The sequence below is a fragment of the Natrix helvetica genome, assembly GCF_964273705.1.
Source record: "Natrix helvetica genome assembly, chromosome: 1".
In the NCBI taxonomy this organism is placed as follows: Eukaryota; Metazoa; Chordata; class Lepidosauria; order Squamata; family Natricidae; genus Natrix; species Natrix helvetica.
Genome location: NC_138548.1, coordinates 155,218,214 through 155,234,963, shown reverse-complemented (window position 1 = coordinate 155,234,963; position 16,750 = coordinate 155,218,214). Strand labels below are relative to the sequence as shown.

At 40.5% G+C, this 16,750-nt stretch overlaps 1 protein-coding gene across 9 annotated transcripts in view; it reads right to left on the bottom strand.

Annotated features, from left to right (window-relative positions):
* The window catches only part of PKP4 (plakophilin 4), a 145,408-nt gene that overhangs the window by 90,646 nt on the left and 38,012 nt on the right, over positions 1 to 16,750 (bottom strand). For 6 of the 9 annotated variants that reach the window (XM_081948590.1, XM_081948595.1, XM_081948594.1 and 3 more), the window contains exon 2: positions 3,217 to 3,347. The exons of 1 other annotated variant lie outside the window; for it this stretch is intronic. In XM_081948590.1, coding sequence (XP_081804716.1) covers positions 3,217 to 3,342 — 126 coding nt within the window. In that variant the 5' untranslated portion in view covers positions 3,343 to 3,347. Of the gene's footprint in view, positions 1 to 3,216; positions 3,348 to 10,251; positions 10,271 to 10,641; positions 10,661 to 16,750 lie in introns of those variants that run through there. 2 more of the 9 variants (XM_081948592.1, XM_081948597.1) reach the window with 2 other exon arrangements.

Here is a 16,750-nt window from a genome sequence, read left to right as displayed (position 1 = left end):
GCACTCATTCCATGTGTTGGAAGTTCTGGGGTCTGGAGCATGTCAGCTACCAGTGCAAGACACATACAGTATCTGCTACTGCCCAAGGAAAAGGCACAATCTCTCTGCCTCAGCGTATTTGCAGCATCAAGGTCACATACTGCTCTTGCAGTGCAGACTCAGAGGGAACTCCTGGTGCTCCTACTCAGTCTGCACCATAGTAGCACCCGGCAACCCTCACTATTGCAATTAAATTGAAGCGGTGTACCCATGCAGGATTCCATGTGTATCCTGAGCCTAGAGTTTTATGGACGTTGGTAACTAACTTTATTATTATTTAGTTTTAAAATATATTGTCTATGTTTTATTGTATTTAATTACACACACACACCCAATATTTCCCAATCGCATTTTAATCTGATTCAGGATGTGCTCAGGAGCTTTTGCTACCTTCGTAACTAGATATTTTAAAATTGCAATAATGCCATCTGTATTTGTCAAATTAAAATTTGAAATGTTTTTGGAAGGGCAAATGAATTTCCACATGCAATAAGCTGCTGAACGCCAGCAATAGATTTAATTAAATATTGTATTGTACTTTTGACTTCTTACGACTGCTAGTAGCAATTTTTAATTTTTGTGTGAAAGCAATCGCTACACCATACTCAACAGAGCAGTATTTACTGCTGGTTTTTTTTTTCATTTTTCTCTACCCTACGTCCTGGGCACTGAGCATTGCAAGGGTCACTTTGTACTATATCAACCATCATCCACTATTTTCTACTCCGGATGATATACTTATGGAAACATACATGTCAGCCTTGTTCAAAATGACTCATTCAAAGGGAAAATAAGAATGTTCCAGAATTTAAACTATTATATTTTCTACATGATTAGTGGTTTAGTATTTTTTTATTTACACTGAAACACAAGCAAAACAAAAATAACCTTTTCACTTTTTATGCTATTTCTCTCATTCTTAAGTCTGTAGTTTGAGATAATTATTTGCAAATAAGATAGCCTTGTTTATTAGTTGCAAGAACGGGGAAACCTTTAAAATCATTCTCATAGTTCAGAATGCAAAGCACCTCTATTAATTTACTGACAACATTTATATATAACACTCAACAAACAAGATTCCAAATTACACTCTTGGTTTTTTTTGGCTAAGATCAGATGGCATCTTTGTAAGAAATAAAGTAATTCTAATGCTGGCCTGTGACAGTAATAAAAATTGATTGATTAATAAAGTTATTCTGTTGCATATAAGATTGTGACCCATTTTAGTGGCGAATTTCTAAATAAATTGGGCCAAAATAATTTATAACTTGGGTGGAGAGGTGGGAGAATGTTTTTCTGACAGAAAATATGAATTATGAATTGTTCTAGTCTATTTAGAATGAACTATATATCTAATCATATCTATGTGGATGTTTTATTGGTTACTTGGGTATGTCAGAATATGAAAAGGCTTGTACCCATAGTTTTCTGAAGTTGTGAACATTCAGACAAAAATTCCTGTGTAGGAATAAATCAACTTTGTATCTATCCATTCCATTTTAAGAAACATTTGCACTTCTTGTATACTTCCAGAATTGGAGAGTATGACCCATAGTGTAACTTGCTCAATTAATCATTTGAACACAGAAGTAATTTTAAGTCAAACAGAAAAGGAACATTGCTATTTCTCCTCTGAGAAGCTACCATGAAGAGATTCTTTTGCAACTGGACCATCAAAGAGGAAGATCAGGTGAGAATAAATCAAATGGGGAAAACAATAGGTACCTTGATGTCAAGGGGCTATGAAAAAAGAACAAGAAGCACAGAACTCTTTTTAATGAATACTAGGTAGCTTCCTTGATCTCAAAACACATTACTTTCACATCTCCAAGAGATGTGATGAATTCCAACTTTATATTTTTCCCCCCTAAAAAAGTTACAACATATCAATTGTATCCAACTGAATTTATTGTAAAATAGGCTCCCCTTCTAATTCTGCAGTTGTTTTTTATAGGATGGATTCCTGTTCCTTCACAGACAAATGCATAATTTCATATTAATACTGTTAATTATACCCCAAATAGTACTGTAAATTAAATGACGCTGGCAGAAACATTAAACCTACAAATATATTTGATGCTCTTAAAATAAATCTATATACAGGGGTGGGCTGCTACAGGTTCGCCTAGGTTAGGGAGAACCCGTAGCTAACCGTTATGGCTGTTTCAGAGAACCTCCAAATCCCACCCCTGGCTGGTCCAGTCCCGCACCACACACACCCCTCCCAGGAGTTTCCACGTGGCCCGTTATGGATGCTAGATAAGTGCAGGGCCCGCGCTGAAGCTCAGATTGGGGGGAAAACAGGCCTCCTGGAATGCCTTCGAAGCCCAAGGGGGGCAGTTTTCGCCCTCCCAGAGGCTTGAGGAAAGCCTCCGGAGCATGGGGAAGGCAAAAAATGCCCGCCCTGCTGTGGTGCAGGAGGCCGACTATGCCACACCTACCATGGCCATGCCAACCCAGCAACCGTTGATAACCTGTTGCTGAAATTTTTGAAGCCCACCTCTGTAACTTGTGGTTGTCAACTTACAACCACAACTGGAACCAGAATTTCTGTTCCTAAGCAAGGTCATTATTGAGTCACACCCAACTTTACAGCCACAATGGTTAAGCAATCACTTCAATGAATCACAGTGATTAAATAAATCTGGCTTCTCATTAACGTTGCTTGTCAGAAACTGGCTGGAAAGGTCATAAATGAAGCCTAGGATGGTACATCCATTGTAAGTACATGCTGGTATTGCCATGTGCCTGAATTTTGATATGTGGCTATGAGGATGCTGCTTATGGTTATAAATGCAAAGACCAGTTGCAAGTCAATTTTTTCAGTGTGATTGTAATTTTGAATGGACACTAACTGAATAGTTGTTAAGGATTACTGTAGTTCTGTACCTTTTTTCAGCTTGTTTAATCAAGTTAAACAAAACACATTTTTCATTCTGGGTACACTCAATATTCAAGATAACATTACCAGAAAACATCAAAGTTTGTTATTATCCACTAATCCACTACAGTGAATGATGATGACCTCATAAGACTTGAAAATGAGATAAAAAACAGTGAGACTAACCAAATATTTTATCCCAAATACGTGGCAAGTCAACAAAGTTCAAAACGTGAAATCCCAATATATCTACTTGTTAGTTAAATCTATCTACAATCATTATTTTTTTTAAATACCTGTTCTTTTACAGAAGCTAGAATAGTAGTGGCAGTAGCCTCTGTTTCCATGGCAGGATTTGCAGAAGATTCTTGGTTGGTCAGTTGCAGCCCATCTTCCAAAGGGATCTGTTCAGGAGCTGGCATATTGCCTGGTGGGGGGAAAAAATTAGTTTGATATCTGATGTTCATGGATTCAATTGACATGCTCCCTTTGCTGGACTAAAATATTCCATAGCATTTCCCAAATCTAAATGAGTATATGATATGAAATTAAGCAATAAGAATTTCATATTTATAATAATGGCTAGGAAACAAAGGGAGCAGGTAACCTGTGAGTGCAGCTTGTCTCATTTTTATTGCTAAAAAGTAATAGCATAGTATCTTGTTATTTTTATATGAAAGCTGTAATATATCTCCTAAAATAGGCATGTCACAGCTTAAAAAATAAAGGGGAAAAAACCTCCCTCTCCAGTCTTACCAACTTGTATAATGCAGCCTTTGTCCACAAAAAAAATGTTTGACTTGCAAAAATGTGGTAGTCTATGCATATCTCTGTTTTAAAACAGATTACAGTATCTTCAATACACTGTAGCCCTAGATTTAGGAATTAAAGTGTTTGCTGCAATTTTGCTGGATAGTTACTATATGATAATTGGCATAATTTTCCCCAGATACACCAATATGTTAAAAACATCAAACTTTTCATCTATTGATAACCTCAGGTACTGATAATGATTCAATTGTGTTTCCTGCTTCTTCTTCAAGAAGTCCTTGACCTATGATCAGAATGGACTCTCAAATTTCAATAATAAGGCAAGGCACCATGTGAACAGATTTGATTTTACAACCATTTTTATGAAGATCGTAAATTGAATCATCATAATTGTTAAGCAAGTCCATTTTTCTGAACACCCTTTTTTGTCAGAAACCAGGAAAAAAACACACCCCTGAGGTAGATAAGTCTTCATATATAATTCCTTCAAGATGCTGGTACCTGTCCACCTTAAAGCAAAAAGTCACAACTTCCATTATGCATATATTTCATGCAAATGCATCAGCTTTTTCCTATTTCTTAAGATTCATATTATCAAGAAATTAGAAATAGGAGGAGGAAAATATCTATGGCTGCCTTAGACTGGAATGACACATCTGTACTTGAACTGAGGTATCAGATTTGGTTGGCTGATCAATTTTCAATTGCTAGCATGTGAAGCACAAGATGCAAATCTTGCAATCATAGCTAATACTGATAGGCCATTTTCACATATCCTACTAGCTTATCTCTGGCCTAAAGAGACATTAAAATAAACTATTTCTACTTTATAAGTCTTAATTTCCTGAAGGAGTTTCTTAGGTCAATCAGAAGTCTATAAGCAAAATACAAGCTCCTTGTTTCCTAGCTACTGGTATCAAGAGATTTTCTGCTTCCAATTTTGGAAACAAGTGATTTACATGCCTGGAAGATACTTTTCATTATCTCTCCTTAACATACATAGCAAACTATAAAGCCTCCAAATTTCAGAACTATCTGTTATAATTTCATTGGAAAAATATAGCAGAGGTCAAGTACTTTTTTTGACCTTTCTGACTTTTTCAAAGTTACAGAGCTTCTATTTTGTCTAGATAAGATACACAATTTGGATTCACAGAATTTTTGCTATATAAATCTGTTTAACAACAGTTAAGCTACTGGTACGTACCTTTTAACAGGTAATTAGCTATTATTTTCAAATAGCAATGGGTTCCCAAACTGACTTGAATGAGTTTAAGAGTTAATACCATGAAGAACCAACAGGTTATGATTATCCGAAACAACTAATAAATCCAACTTTCAGAAGTAAAATACAATTCAATACAATACAATAGCAGAGTTGGAAGGGACCTTGGAAGTCTTCTAGTCCAACCGCCTGCCTAGGCAGGAAACCCTATACCGTTTCAGACAAATGGCTATCCAACATCTTCTTAAAGACTTCCAGTGTTGGGGCATTCACAACTTCTGGAGGCAAGCTGTTCCACTGATTAACTGTTCTGTCAGGAAATGTCTCCTCAGTTCTAAATTGCTTCTCTCTTTGATTAGTTTCCACCCATTGTTATTTGTTCTACCCACAGGTGATTTGGAGAATAGTTTGACTCCCTCTTCTTTGTGGCAACCCCTGAGATGTTCGAACACTGCTATCGTGTCTCCCCAGTCCTTCTTTTCATTAAACTAGACATACCCAGTTCCTGCAACCGTTCTTCATATGTTTTAGTCTCCAGTCCCCTAATCATCTTTGTTGCTCTTCTCTGCACTCTTTCTAGTCTCCACACCTTTTTACATCATAGCAACCAAAACTGAATACAGTACTCAAAGTGTGGCCTTATCAAGACCTTATAAAGTGGTATTAACACTTCACATGACCTTGATTCTATCCCTCTGTTTATGCAGCCTAGAACTGTGTTGGCTTTTTTGGCAGCTGCTGCACACAGCTGGCTCATATTTAAATGGTTGTCCACTAGGACTCCAAGATCCCTCTCACAGTTACTACTATTCAGCAAGGTACCATCTATACCAGTGATGGTGAACCTTTTTTGGCTCGCGTGCCACAAGTGGGGGGAGCTCAGGGGGGTCGTGTGCTGGCGTGGCGCACCCATAATGCAATGCGCGACCCCCAGTGCACGTGCGCGCACAACAGGCGCGACCCCCCATTTTTACATGCTTTTTTCGCCCTCCCCAGGCTCCAGAGGCTTTATAGGCGCCTGGGGAGGGCGAAAAGAGCCTCCCCCGCCCCCCCGGAGGCTTCAAGGGCCGTCCAGAGGCTTCCCTGAAGCCTTCGGAACGCTTCCGGTTTGCTTGGAGGGCCGTTTTAAGCGTCCGGACGATCCCTGAAGCCTTCGGGGGGCCTCCGGGGGGGACGGGGGGGAAGGCTCTTTTCGCCCTCCCCAGGCTCCTATAAAGCCTCTGGAGCCTGGGGAGGGTGGAAAATGGCTTTTAAAAATAAGTGAACTCAGCACCTCGTGTGCCCTGACAAATGGCTCCACGTGCCACCTGTGGCACGCGTGCCATAGGTTCGCCATCACTGATCTATACTGTACCTGTGCATTTCGTTTTTCTTGCCTAAATGTAAAACCTTACTCTTTTCACCATTGAATTTCATTTTATTAGTGACCAATGTTCAAGTTTGTCAAGATCCTTCTGCATCTTAAGCCTATCTTCTGGAGTGTTAGCTATTCCTGCCAGCTTGGTGTCATCTGCAAATTTGATGAGTTCCCCATTTATTCCCTCATCCAAATCAAGATGTTGAAGAATACTGGGCCCAAAACAGAGCCTTGGGGTACTCCACTGCATACTTCCCTCCATGTAGATGCAGTTCCATTGAGGACTACATGTTGAGTGCGGTTGGTCAGCCAGTTACGAATCCATCCTGTGGTGATGCTGTCTAACCCACATTTTGCTACTTTATCTAGTAGTAGGTTATGGTCTACTTTATCAAATGCCTTACTGAAGTCCAAGTAAACTATATCGACGGCATTCCTCTGGTCCACTAATTTTGTCACTTTGTCAAAGAATGCAATAAGATTAGTCTGGCATGATCTGTTTTTGACAAACCCATGTTGGCTTTTGGCGATTGCTTTGTTTACTTTTAGGTGTTCGCTAATTCGTTGCTTGATTGTCTTTTCCAGAATCTTTCCTGGTATTGAGGTCAGGCTGATAGGTCTGTAGTTTCCTGGATCTATTTTTTTTCCTTTTTTTGAAGATGGGAACCACATCAGCTCTTTTCCAGTCCTCTGGCAGTTCCCCGGTGCTCCAGGATCTCTGAAAGATATAGTTCAGTGGTTCTGAGATCTCGTCTGCCAGTTCCTTCAGAACCCTGAGGTGTAATCCATCCGGTCCTGGTGATTTGAACTCGTCTAGGGTAGATAGGTGCTCACTTACCATTTTCTTCCCTATTTCAACTTGTGTTCCTAATCTGATTTTTGTGGTGCAGTTTTTGATAGGTTGGACTGTTTTTTCTCTTTGTGTAAAGACAGATGCAAAAAATGAGTTAAATAGTTCTGCTTTTCCCTGTTGCTTGTCACCTTCTTGCCACTTTATCCCAGCAATGGACCAATTGTTTCCTTAACTTTTTTCTTGTTTTTAACACGTTGGAAGAAACTTTTTTGTTATTTTTTACTTTTGTGGCAAGCCTTTCTTCATTGTGAGCCTTAGCTTTCCTTACTTCATCTTTGCAGGCTCGGACTACTTGCTGATATTCTGCCTTAGTTATGTCCCACTCTTTCCACTTTTTATACTTATCCTTTTTGTCTTACAATTTGTCTGAGAGTTCTTTATGCAGCCATGCTGGTTTCTTTTGGGAGCTGTTATTTTTCTTATTCATTGGTATTGTGCTAGACTGGGCTTTTGTAATCTCATTTTTCAAAAAGTCCAAGACTCTAGTTTGACTTTGTTCTACTACTTGTGTTTGCATAATGTTGAATTCCAATATTGCATGGTCATTTGCCCACAGGGTTCCTGTGGCTTCAACACCTTCTATCATTTCCTCTCTGTTAGTGAGAATTAAGTCCAATATGGCTGATCCCCTTGTTCCTTTCTCTACCTTTTGGGAAACAAAAGTTGTCTGCTAGGTTTATTATGAACCTGTTGGATCTTCCACTTGGTGCAGAGTTTGTTTCCCAGTTGATGTCAGGATAGTTCCCTCATTACTATTGTGGTGTGCTTCCTACATACCTTAGTTAGCTGATTAGCAAAAAGTTCATCTACTTCCTCTGCTTGATTGGGTGACCTGTAGTATAGACCTATGGCAATGTCATTTCCCCTCCCTTTAATATTGACCCAAATGCATTCAAGATAGTTCTTATCATTGTTGTGCTCTATTTCTGTAGAGATGTAGTTATTTCTTATATATAGTGCAACTCCACCTCCTTTTTTATTTGGTCTATTTCTTTATATAATAACTCATTATCTTGAATGTGAAATCTGCTTCAAACTGGATGTTTGCTGTAATTCCCCCTTTTACAAAAGTTTTATTTCCAGTTAAATACTAAACCATCCAATTTTTTATTCAGTATTATTTTGATAAATTCATTCAACAGCTCCATCCAAGTCTAACCGTTATTACTTCAGTGTTAGCAGTGGTGAAGGCTGAACGACAAAAAAATGAGCAACAAAAATAAACCACCCCTATCTTCCAACTGCCAGGTCACCTGTCAGACTTAGGATGTAAATCTGGGGTGCTAGTATACCTTAAACAAATGTGATACTGGAGCATATGTTTGAATGAGATGGAAATTTATTTTAAAGCACTAGTGATTATAGAGTGAAATTGAAGAGCTGATTAGTTATTACAATATTTCACTTTGTAAACTCTACTTGGTTGAATTAATAAAATAAGGGATTTCCTATTTGAAATTCTTACAATTAGCCAGATTTTAACTACCTGGAACTTTGATATGAAACTTCGGTAACACCCATTCCCCAATGCAGAGAATGGCAAAAACCATCTAGTAAGCAGTCTATCTTTATACTACTAAAACTCTTATCACTGTTTGTTTGTAACATTCAAACAAGTGGGAGTGCATCAGAGGGCAACAATTTTGAATGAACATATGAAAAATGGGATAATTTACAGAATATGTCCAAAAACTGGGACCTATGACTTGTGTGGGATTGAAATTTGGCAAAGATGTATCCACTGTTGTGCTGCTGTGGCCACATGATTGTCATTTCTAACTCTCCCTTCCAGCTTCCTACAAAGAAGTCAGTGGGGAAAAGGACAAGAAGTTGGAAGTTGCTCCCATTCCCAACGGGTTTTTTTTTTTTTTTTTTGCCTCTTTGGCCATTTTGTTTCTCTGTTTAGGTAAGGAAATATCTCTGAATTTATGACCCAATAGGTCATGAGTTGGCTAGTATTGTATGAAAGAGCAAAATAATTATCTGAGAGTAATTTCTCTGGCACTCCTCCAGCTCCTTTCTCAGTGTTTTAATATTTTTTTCATAAAAAAGAACCCCCCCCCCAACCTAATATAATTATTTTAAAGGATGTCAAGAATGGCACTGCACATGCTACAAAAATAGTTTTTAGAAACCCAGAAATCTAAGTGGCCAGTGCTTTATTGTGAAATAGGCATCTTCCAAAAAAAGACAAATGAAAGCTAGGGGATTATATAGCATTTTAGGGAGCATGAGGGGGAACAGCCTCAACATCTTGCTTTCTAGTAGAGGGCTGCTTTGAAATTGATTTACATTTGCCATGATTGCCATTATAAAGATTCCAATAATATGCACCCTACATACTCTTGATTTGGCCTTTGCTTAACATTCATTAATTTAAATTAAAAATTAATTCCATCAAAGACCTAGCTCTTTGTGTGTAGTGAAAATTTTTCTAGTTTAAAATATCTACTAGCAAAACACAGGTTAGCTAGAAGCAAACATAATTAAAAAGGATCGCTTTATGTTAAGGTCCTAAAGATTCTTAAGACCATTCTGAAATCCTGACAGCTGTGCACACTAGGATTGTTTTTTTCAAATCTCAGTCAGTTTTTATTGTTTCAATATATCCTTCTTATGCCTAAGCAGAGAAATATAGTGGTATATAATAGGAAGGAAATATGGTTGACCACAAACAACACATTAAGTTCTCTTTGCTTACACACAACTTCCTTCCTACTATACAAAAAAAATATTTGTATGTTTTTGTAAAGAATATCCTCTTAAAGCAATAGCACTTATAGACCGCTTCACAGGGCTTTACAGTTCTCTCTAAGAGGTTTACAGAGTCAGCCTATTGCCCCCAGCAATCTGGCTCCTCATTTTACTGACCTTGGAAGGATGGAAGGCTGAGTCAACCTTGAGCTGGTTAGGATCAAACTTCTTATAAATAATTTTCTATTTTAACTCCTTATAAATGTATAGTTTAACTCCTTATAAACTTATAATCCTTATAAATAAGCATATATGAATATGGAACCTCAATTTCATTTTACAAAGTAGGCAAAAATCAGGAATAAAAAACTTTTTCCTGTCCTCCTCACCCCAATTATGATAGCATTCCATTAACTTTTTCCACAACTTACTCAGGTTCCTTGTATAGATATCTTTTTGAATATGACAGATGCAAACAGTGGTTACAGTTACACATGGCTTGTTGTAATCATAGTCTGTTGAACTCAGGAACAGGCCAGAGCCAATCTTGCAAAGAAGTTAAACAATAAAGGCATTCTTGGCCAATTTCCGATTTGTTCTTTTTTATTTTAAGCAGTTTTTTTGCTTGCATTGGGGTAAACAGGAATAATCAGAAAGTCCAAACAAAGATAGTCTTATTGATGTATCAGCCTAATGCCACAATTACAATTAGAAAGCTGATCATTTGCCATGATTTCAAACAGCTGTTTATTGTTAAACTAGCTGGATACTGGTGCTCTGCTACGGAACTATGTGATTGGGCTTGATAAATTGACACTTACAGCTTAAAAATTAATGAGTAGTTAGGATTGGCCTCTTCTCTCCCCCTTTCTCCCCCAGGCTTGCCCCCTGAGAAGCCTCTCTTCTCCTCTCCCCCTTTCTCCCTTAGGCTTTCCCCACAGAGGCCTCTCCTATCTTATCCCCTTATCTCCCTCAGTCTAACTCCTTAGCATCAGAGTGTTTTTCAGGTGAGGAGGGCAGATGAGTCACGTGCTGGCCACGCCCACGTGACAGTTGGAACAGAATTCTTTCAGGTGAGAAGGGGGAGTAGAACATCTAATTCCTTAGCATCAGAACGTGTTAATAATAATATAAGAAATACTAATGATCTGATGGTCATTTCAAAAAATCCTTTCTTAGCAAGCACCTAGAAGCCAGGAGGAACATACGTGCCAAATTTCAAGTTTGTAGGCTGTATGGTTCTGGAGATTTTGTGATGATGCGTGAGTGGTATTTCACTTTTATATATAGATAGATAAATAATAGCTGCCTTTCTTCATCTTTTTTAAAAATAACTTAAAGCAAATGTGAATTTGGTTATTGCACTTTATCCACCATAGATTATATTTGAAAAATAATTACAATAACTATTTTATTTATTATTTTGTCCTTTACATACATAGATCAACCAGAATTCTTTGTTTGGGGGATTTGCAATGTATTTGATCACAAAATGACAATTGAGGGGACTTTAGGCAGCAAGTTGCATATATCGTATTTTTCAGACTATAAGACACACTGGTGCATAAGGCGCACCAAGATTTCAAAGAGATATGTAAGAAAAAATGTTTTTGTCCTCCTCTGCACCCCGGAGTACTCTGTAGGCTTCAGCAGGACTGGGGGAAGGCAAAAACGCCCCCATTTTTGGCAAAAATGGGATGCGGGGGCGAGGCTTTGGGAGGCCAAAACATGGCTGTATTCAGTGTATAAGACATACCAACATTTCCATGCTCTTTTAGGGGTGAAAAAGATGTGTCTTATACTCTGAAAAATATGGTACCTATTTTTTAGAATTAGCTATTCAAGGCAGCTAATAAAATACACACATTTTTAAAAAAAACACACAAGAAAACCCAGTAATTTTAAATAAAACTTAATTTTAATGTTTAATCTAATTATCTGTCCAGAGCCTGAAAAGTGAGCCCTTGCCAGATGTGGCATCCTAAGAAAAGCCTTTCCATATTTTAACACCTAGATAAAGGTCCTCCTTTAAATCAAGTTTATGATTTCATGGAAGTCTATGGAAACTATGGATGTAATTTTCCTGGCAGCACTACAGAGGCGGTTTCCCATTGTCTTCATCTGCAATGTTTCTCAATTTCCTAACCCAGCCTGCTACTCTGGTATTTTCTCATCTAAATACTAACCCACCCTGAACTTGCCTAGCTTCCAAGCCCAGGCAAGGTTGCCTAAGGCCCTAGTAGGCTACCTCCTTCTTAAGCCTAGATAAGTTGGTAATGAGAGAAGATATTCTTCAAATAATCAGATCCTAAGCTCTTTATGTTAAGGATTATTGCCAAGACTAAATCTTGTACTATATCCAATAAGCAAGGTAACCAATGCAGATTTCTCTGTACCGACATGACGTGATATCTGTATCTTGCATCCGTGAGCAACTGAGATTTGTATCATTTGTGACTTCTGGACACCTAATAAGACCTTTATTATAATAATCAAGATAGATGTAGCCGAGGCACAGGGAACTGATTGATAGACTGCAATACCAGATGTAATTGTGCAAACACACTCTTTGCTAAAACTGTGAATTAGTGTGCACTCTCATGCTACAAACCTGCTCTTTCAGGGAATTAAACCCCCCAATAAACAGGCTGAACATAAATCCTCATGCTCTCTTCTCTAATCCCCAACAGCACCTCTGCCTTCTTTGGATTTAACTTTACCTTATTCTCTTCCATCCAGCCCATAATCATATTTACTGGACAATATTTGAGAATACCAGACAATTCATTAGAATTTAATAGTTGGTGCTGATGCTCCCCACCCCCGACATGATCTGCTTGAGCAACTTTATGTAAATATTGAACATTATGAAAAGCCCTTTTTTTCAGACTGAAAACTTTAGAACATCGTTAAGTTACAATGAGCTAGAGAGAAACCATTTTAATTATAATTGACATAGTTAAAAAAAAGAAATTTCTGATTGCCCACCCAAAAAACTAAGAAAAGCTTGAGTGTGTCCAAGTACATAACATGGGCTTCCTTTCCTTACAATAATCACCCTAATCACCGATGCCCTTTGTCCCCAAAAAGAACATTTGTGTTTCTTGCAATCATCAAAATGTTAACAGATCCCTCTAATAAATCATAAATTAATGTTATGTGCAAGAAGACAATTTTGCATCATTTTGTTCTTTTTTAAGTGTTATATTCCACCCACTCAATCAAACAATCAGAAAGAGTTTTCTACACTTATCCTTCTTTATTGGAGTAAAAATCTTTTTGTGAGATTGGAAAGTAATTTTGCTTCAACTATGTAGATCAGATCAGTGTATATTCAATAACATCTAATATATTATTGCTTTGAAACTAGTTTTATATATTTATTTTATTTTCTCATAATTTGCTTTTGCCATTGTAGATGTTATTTCTTGTTTACATAGTGAAACTATAATCATTAAAGAAGATAGATGTTTAAAATTTTCTGCCAGACTTAATCCTAGCAAGTATGGATAGAATTACAACCTAAAGTTGTCTAAATGATACACCATATTTTTTTCTTCATGTTAAGTTTCACGCTTCAAAGTTTAAAGTATTCATAAGCAACCAATGTTCCCTCTAAGGTGCACAGCTACGCGGCTGCGCACGTGGCAAGAAAGCACTGCACAGCAGTTTCCAACTGCCACGCAATGATTTCTAATGTCACAGACTCCGGAAGCTGAGGGGCCTCAGATTTTCTGTCCTGGTTAGGGTTAGCATGGGAGAGGGAGTGGGGACGGCGGCAGGAGCTTACGTGGCACAGCTGGTCTCCTAGGACCTCCTAGGGGCCAGCTGCGCTGCTCAAACTGCCGTCAGTCACCCCGTATTCAGCAAAGCAAGCTCGGGGAAGTCCTTTGCAGGCGGCAAGAATTGGCCGCCCGCAAAGGACCTCCACAGACTTGCTTTGATAAGCACGGGGCGACTGACGGTAGTTTGCGTAGTTTGAGGTGAAGCCACCAAAGCCACCAGAATAACTGCTGCCGCCTCCTCCTCCTCCAACAGCACTGTGGATTTGCCTCCTGGCGCTGCAGCTGAGGTAAAGCAGTCAAAGCTCCCGTCGGTGCCCCCGCCCATGGCAGCGGCGGCAGTGCCTCTCCCTCCGCTCGGAGCACCTGAGCTGGGTCCCACATTACCCCTGCCGCTGCCTCCTCTGCCGCTATGCTTTTGAGGAGCCATGAGGCCTTTTTTTCCCTGTGGGGCGGGAGCTGTACGGCAGGTGCGAACCGAACGTGGGAGAGGAAAAGGGTGCCGGAGCCCTGGCAAAGGTGAGGTGGTGAGGAGCCAGTAGGAAGGCGGCGGAGGGGGCGGGAGCAGGAAAAATAAGGCTTCATGGCTCCTTAAAAGCACCGTGGCAGAGGAGGCGGCGGCAGGGATAACGTGGGGCGGGGGTTCCAGCGGAAGCTTTGGTGGCTTCACCTCAGCCGCAGCGCCGGGCAGCAAATGTAGAGGTGCTGTTGGAGGCGGAGGCGGCAACAGTTATTCTGGTGGTGGCGGGGCTCATCGGCATCTTCAGCAGTGGCCCTGCCCCCCAGCGAAAAAACCGAAGATGGAGCAGATCCAGGCTGATGACGTCGCCGCACCTGCCAGGTCCGGACGGAGGTAGCCATAGCGGCGCTGCGGCGAAAGAGCAACATGACTTGAGGAATTCTGGGAGTTGAAGTCCACAAGTCTTAAAAGCTGTCAAATTTGAACACCCCTGGGTTTTTTTTCTAAAGGGTTAGGGGTGTAAAGGTCTTGTAACTTGACAACTTTAAGACTTGCGCACTTCAATGCCAGAGTTCCTGAGCCAACATGACTGGAGGAGGAATTCTGGGAGTTGAAGTCCACAAGTCTTAAAAGCTGTCAAGTTTGAACACCCCTGGGGTTTTTTTTCTAAAGGGTTAGGGGTGGAAGGGTCTTGTAACTTGACAGCTTTAAGACTTGCGCACGTCAAATGGAAGAGTTTCTGAACCAACATTTTGGTTGCTAAGCAGGAGCGTTGTTATGTGATACTGATATTATATAACACTTTTAATAAAGCGGGTACCTTGAATAAATATAACTTTGAGTTTCAAATACTGATTTCGTTGTTGTCTTAGGTGACATCTGTGAAAAAAATTCAGGTGCTCAGGCATGAAAATGTGCCACTCAAACACTGTACTTTTCTGCTCACACTGAAAAAAAATTAGAGGGAACATTGTAAGCAACCCCTAATTTAGCAGACTTTTTTTTTAAAAAAAGAATCAAGCACATACATAAAAGAAGAGCTTCATAAAGCATTCAAAACAAGTGCTTACCAAAGTAAGTTACTACAAGTTAAGGACCACTCCTTGAAGCATTATACAATACAATAATACAATACAATAGCAGAGTTGGAAGGGACCTTGGAGGTCTTCTAGTCCAACCCCCTGCCTAGGCAGGAAACCCTGTACCGTTTCAGACAAATGGCTATCCAACATCTTCTTAAAGACCTCCAGTGTTGGGGCATTCACAAGTTCTGGAGGCAAGCTGTTCCACTGATTAATTGTTCTAACTGTCAGGAAATTTTTCCTCAGTTCTAAGTTGCTTCTCTCCTTGATTAGTTTCCACCCATTGCTTCTTGTTCTACCCTCAGGTGCCTTGGAGAATAGTTTGACTCCCTCTTCTTTGTGGCAACCCCTGAGATAGTGGAACACTGCTATCATGTCTCCCCTAGTCCTTCTTTTCTTTAAACTAGACATACCCAGTTCCTGCAACCATTCTTCATATGTTTTAGTCTCAAGTCCCTTAATCATCTTTGTTGCTCTTCTCTGTACTCTTTCTAGAGCAGCGGTTCTCAACCTGTGGGTTGCGACCCCTTTGGGGGGTCGAACGACCTTTTCACAGGCGTCGCCAAGAAGCCTCCTGCGGAGAGGCTGGCGAGAAGCTGGCCCGAAGGGAAGGAGCGGCTCGGGTTCCCCGCACGGCGGAAGGAGAGGTGCCAGAACACTGATGGGCTTCCCAGCAGGCCAGTCCGGCCGACCTCCCATGCGGGTGTTTTTCAGCAACTGTTCTTGCCCGGGAGCTCCTACAGGGTGCATGCCTTCACCGGGGTTGCGCTGCATCAAAGGGGGAGGCTTGGGCAGCGAAAAGGGCAATGGCTGAGGAGAGGTTGCGGCGGCCGCTGAGTCTTCACCTGGCATCGCTTCCCCTCCTCCCCCGGCACATGCCTGGCTCCACTGAGCCAGCTCTGCTTAGTTCCGCCGGGATCTGAGGGGGAGACCGTTAGCTGGAAACCGAACAGAGAAGAAGGGAAGGTAGACCGGACGGGGGATGCAGGAGGAGGAGGAGGGGGTTACTGGTTGGAAGTCTGCAAGGTGGGATCACCACGCACGCGGCTGTAGGAGGAAAGAACAAAACCTTGCGCCGGTAGGGGAGGGGCTTCTGCTGCTCCTCTCGCCGAAGGCAGCCGAGCGCCCAAGATCAGAGTGTGTGTGTGTGTGTGTGTGGTGGTGGTGGGGAAAGTAGGAGCTGGAATGGAGGCGAGGAGGGGGAATAGAGAGACGTGTGCAGCACAGAGGACGCTGGGAAAGCAGCTTGCTCTGAGTGATGGAGGTTGATGGGCCAAGCTACGGAAGCCAAGAGGTACCATTTCTGAGGCGTAAAACAAGGCAGGGAAAATAAAATAAAGGAATGTGGGATGCGCGTATGCTGAGATTCCCTATTAAGACTGTTACCCATGCTGTATGTTTCTGGTATTATTCCCAATAAAAAGAGTTCTGGTTTTAAGTCTATGTGTTTATGTATCATTTTCTCCAGCCACATGTGTATTTTAGTCCAGTATCTTTTAGCTTCAGAACAAGTCCACCACATGTGGTAAAATGTGCCCGGTGTCTGACCCAATCGTGCAATCTGCTCTCCGCTCGGATTTGGCATGAGCCTCTCGCCTGCTTTTGC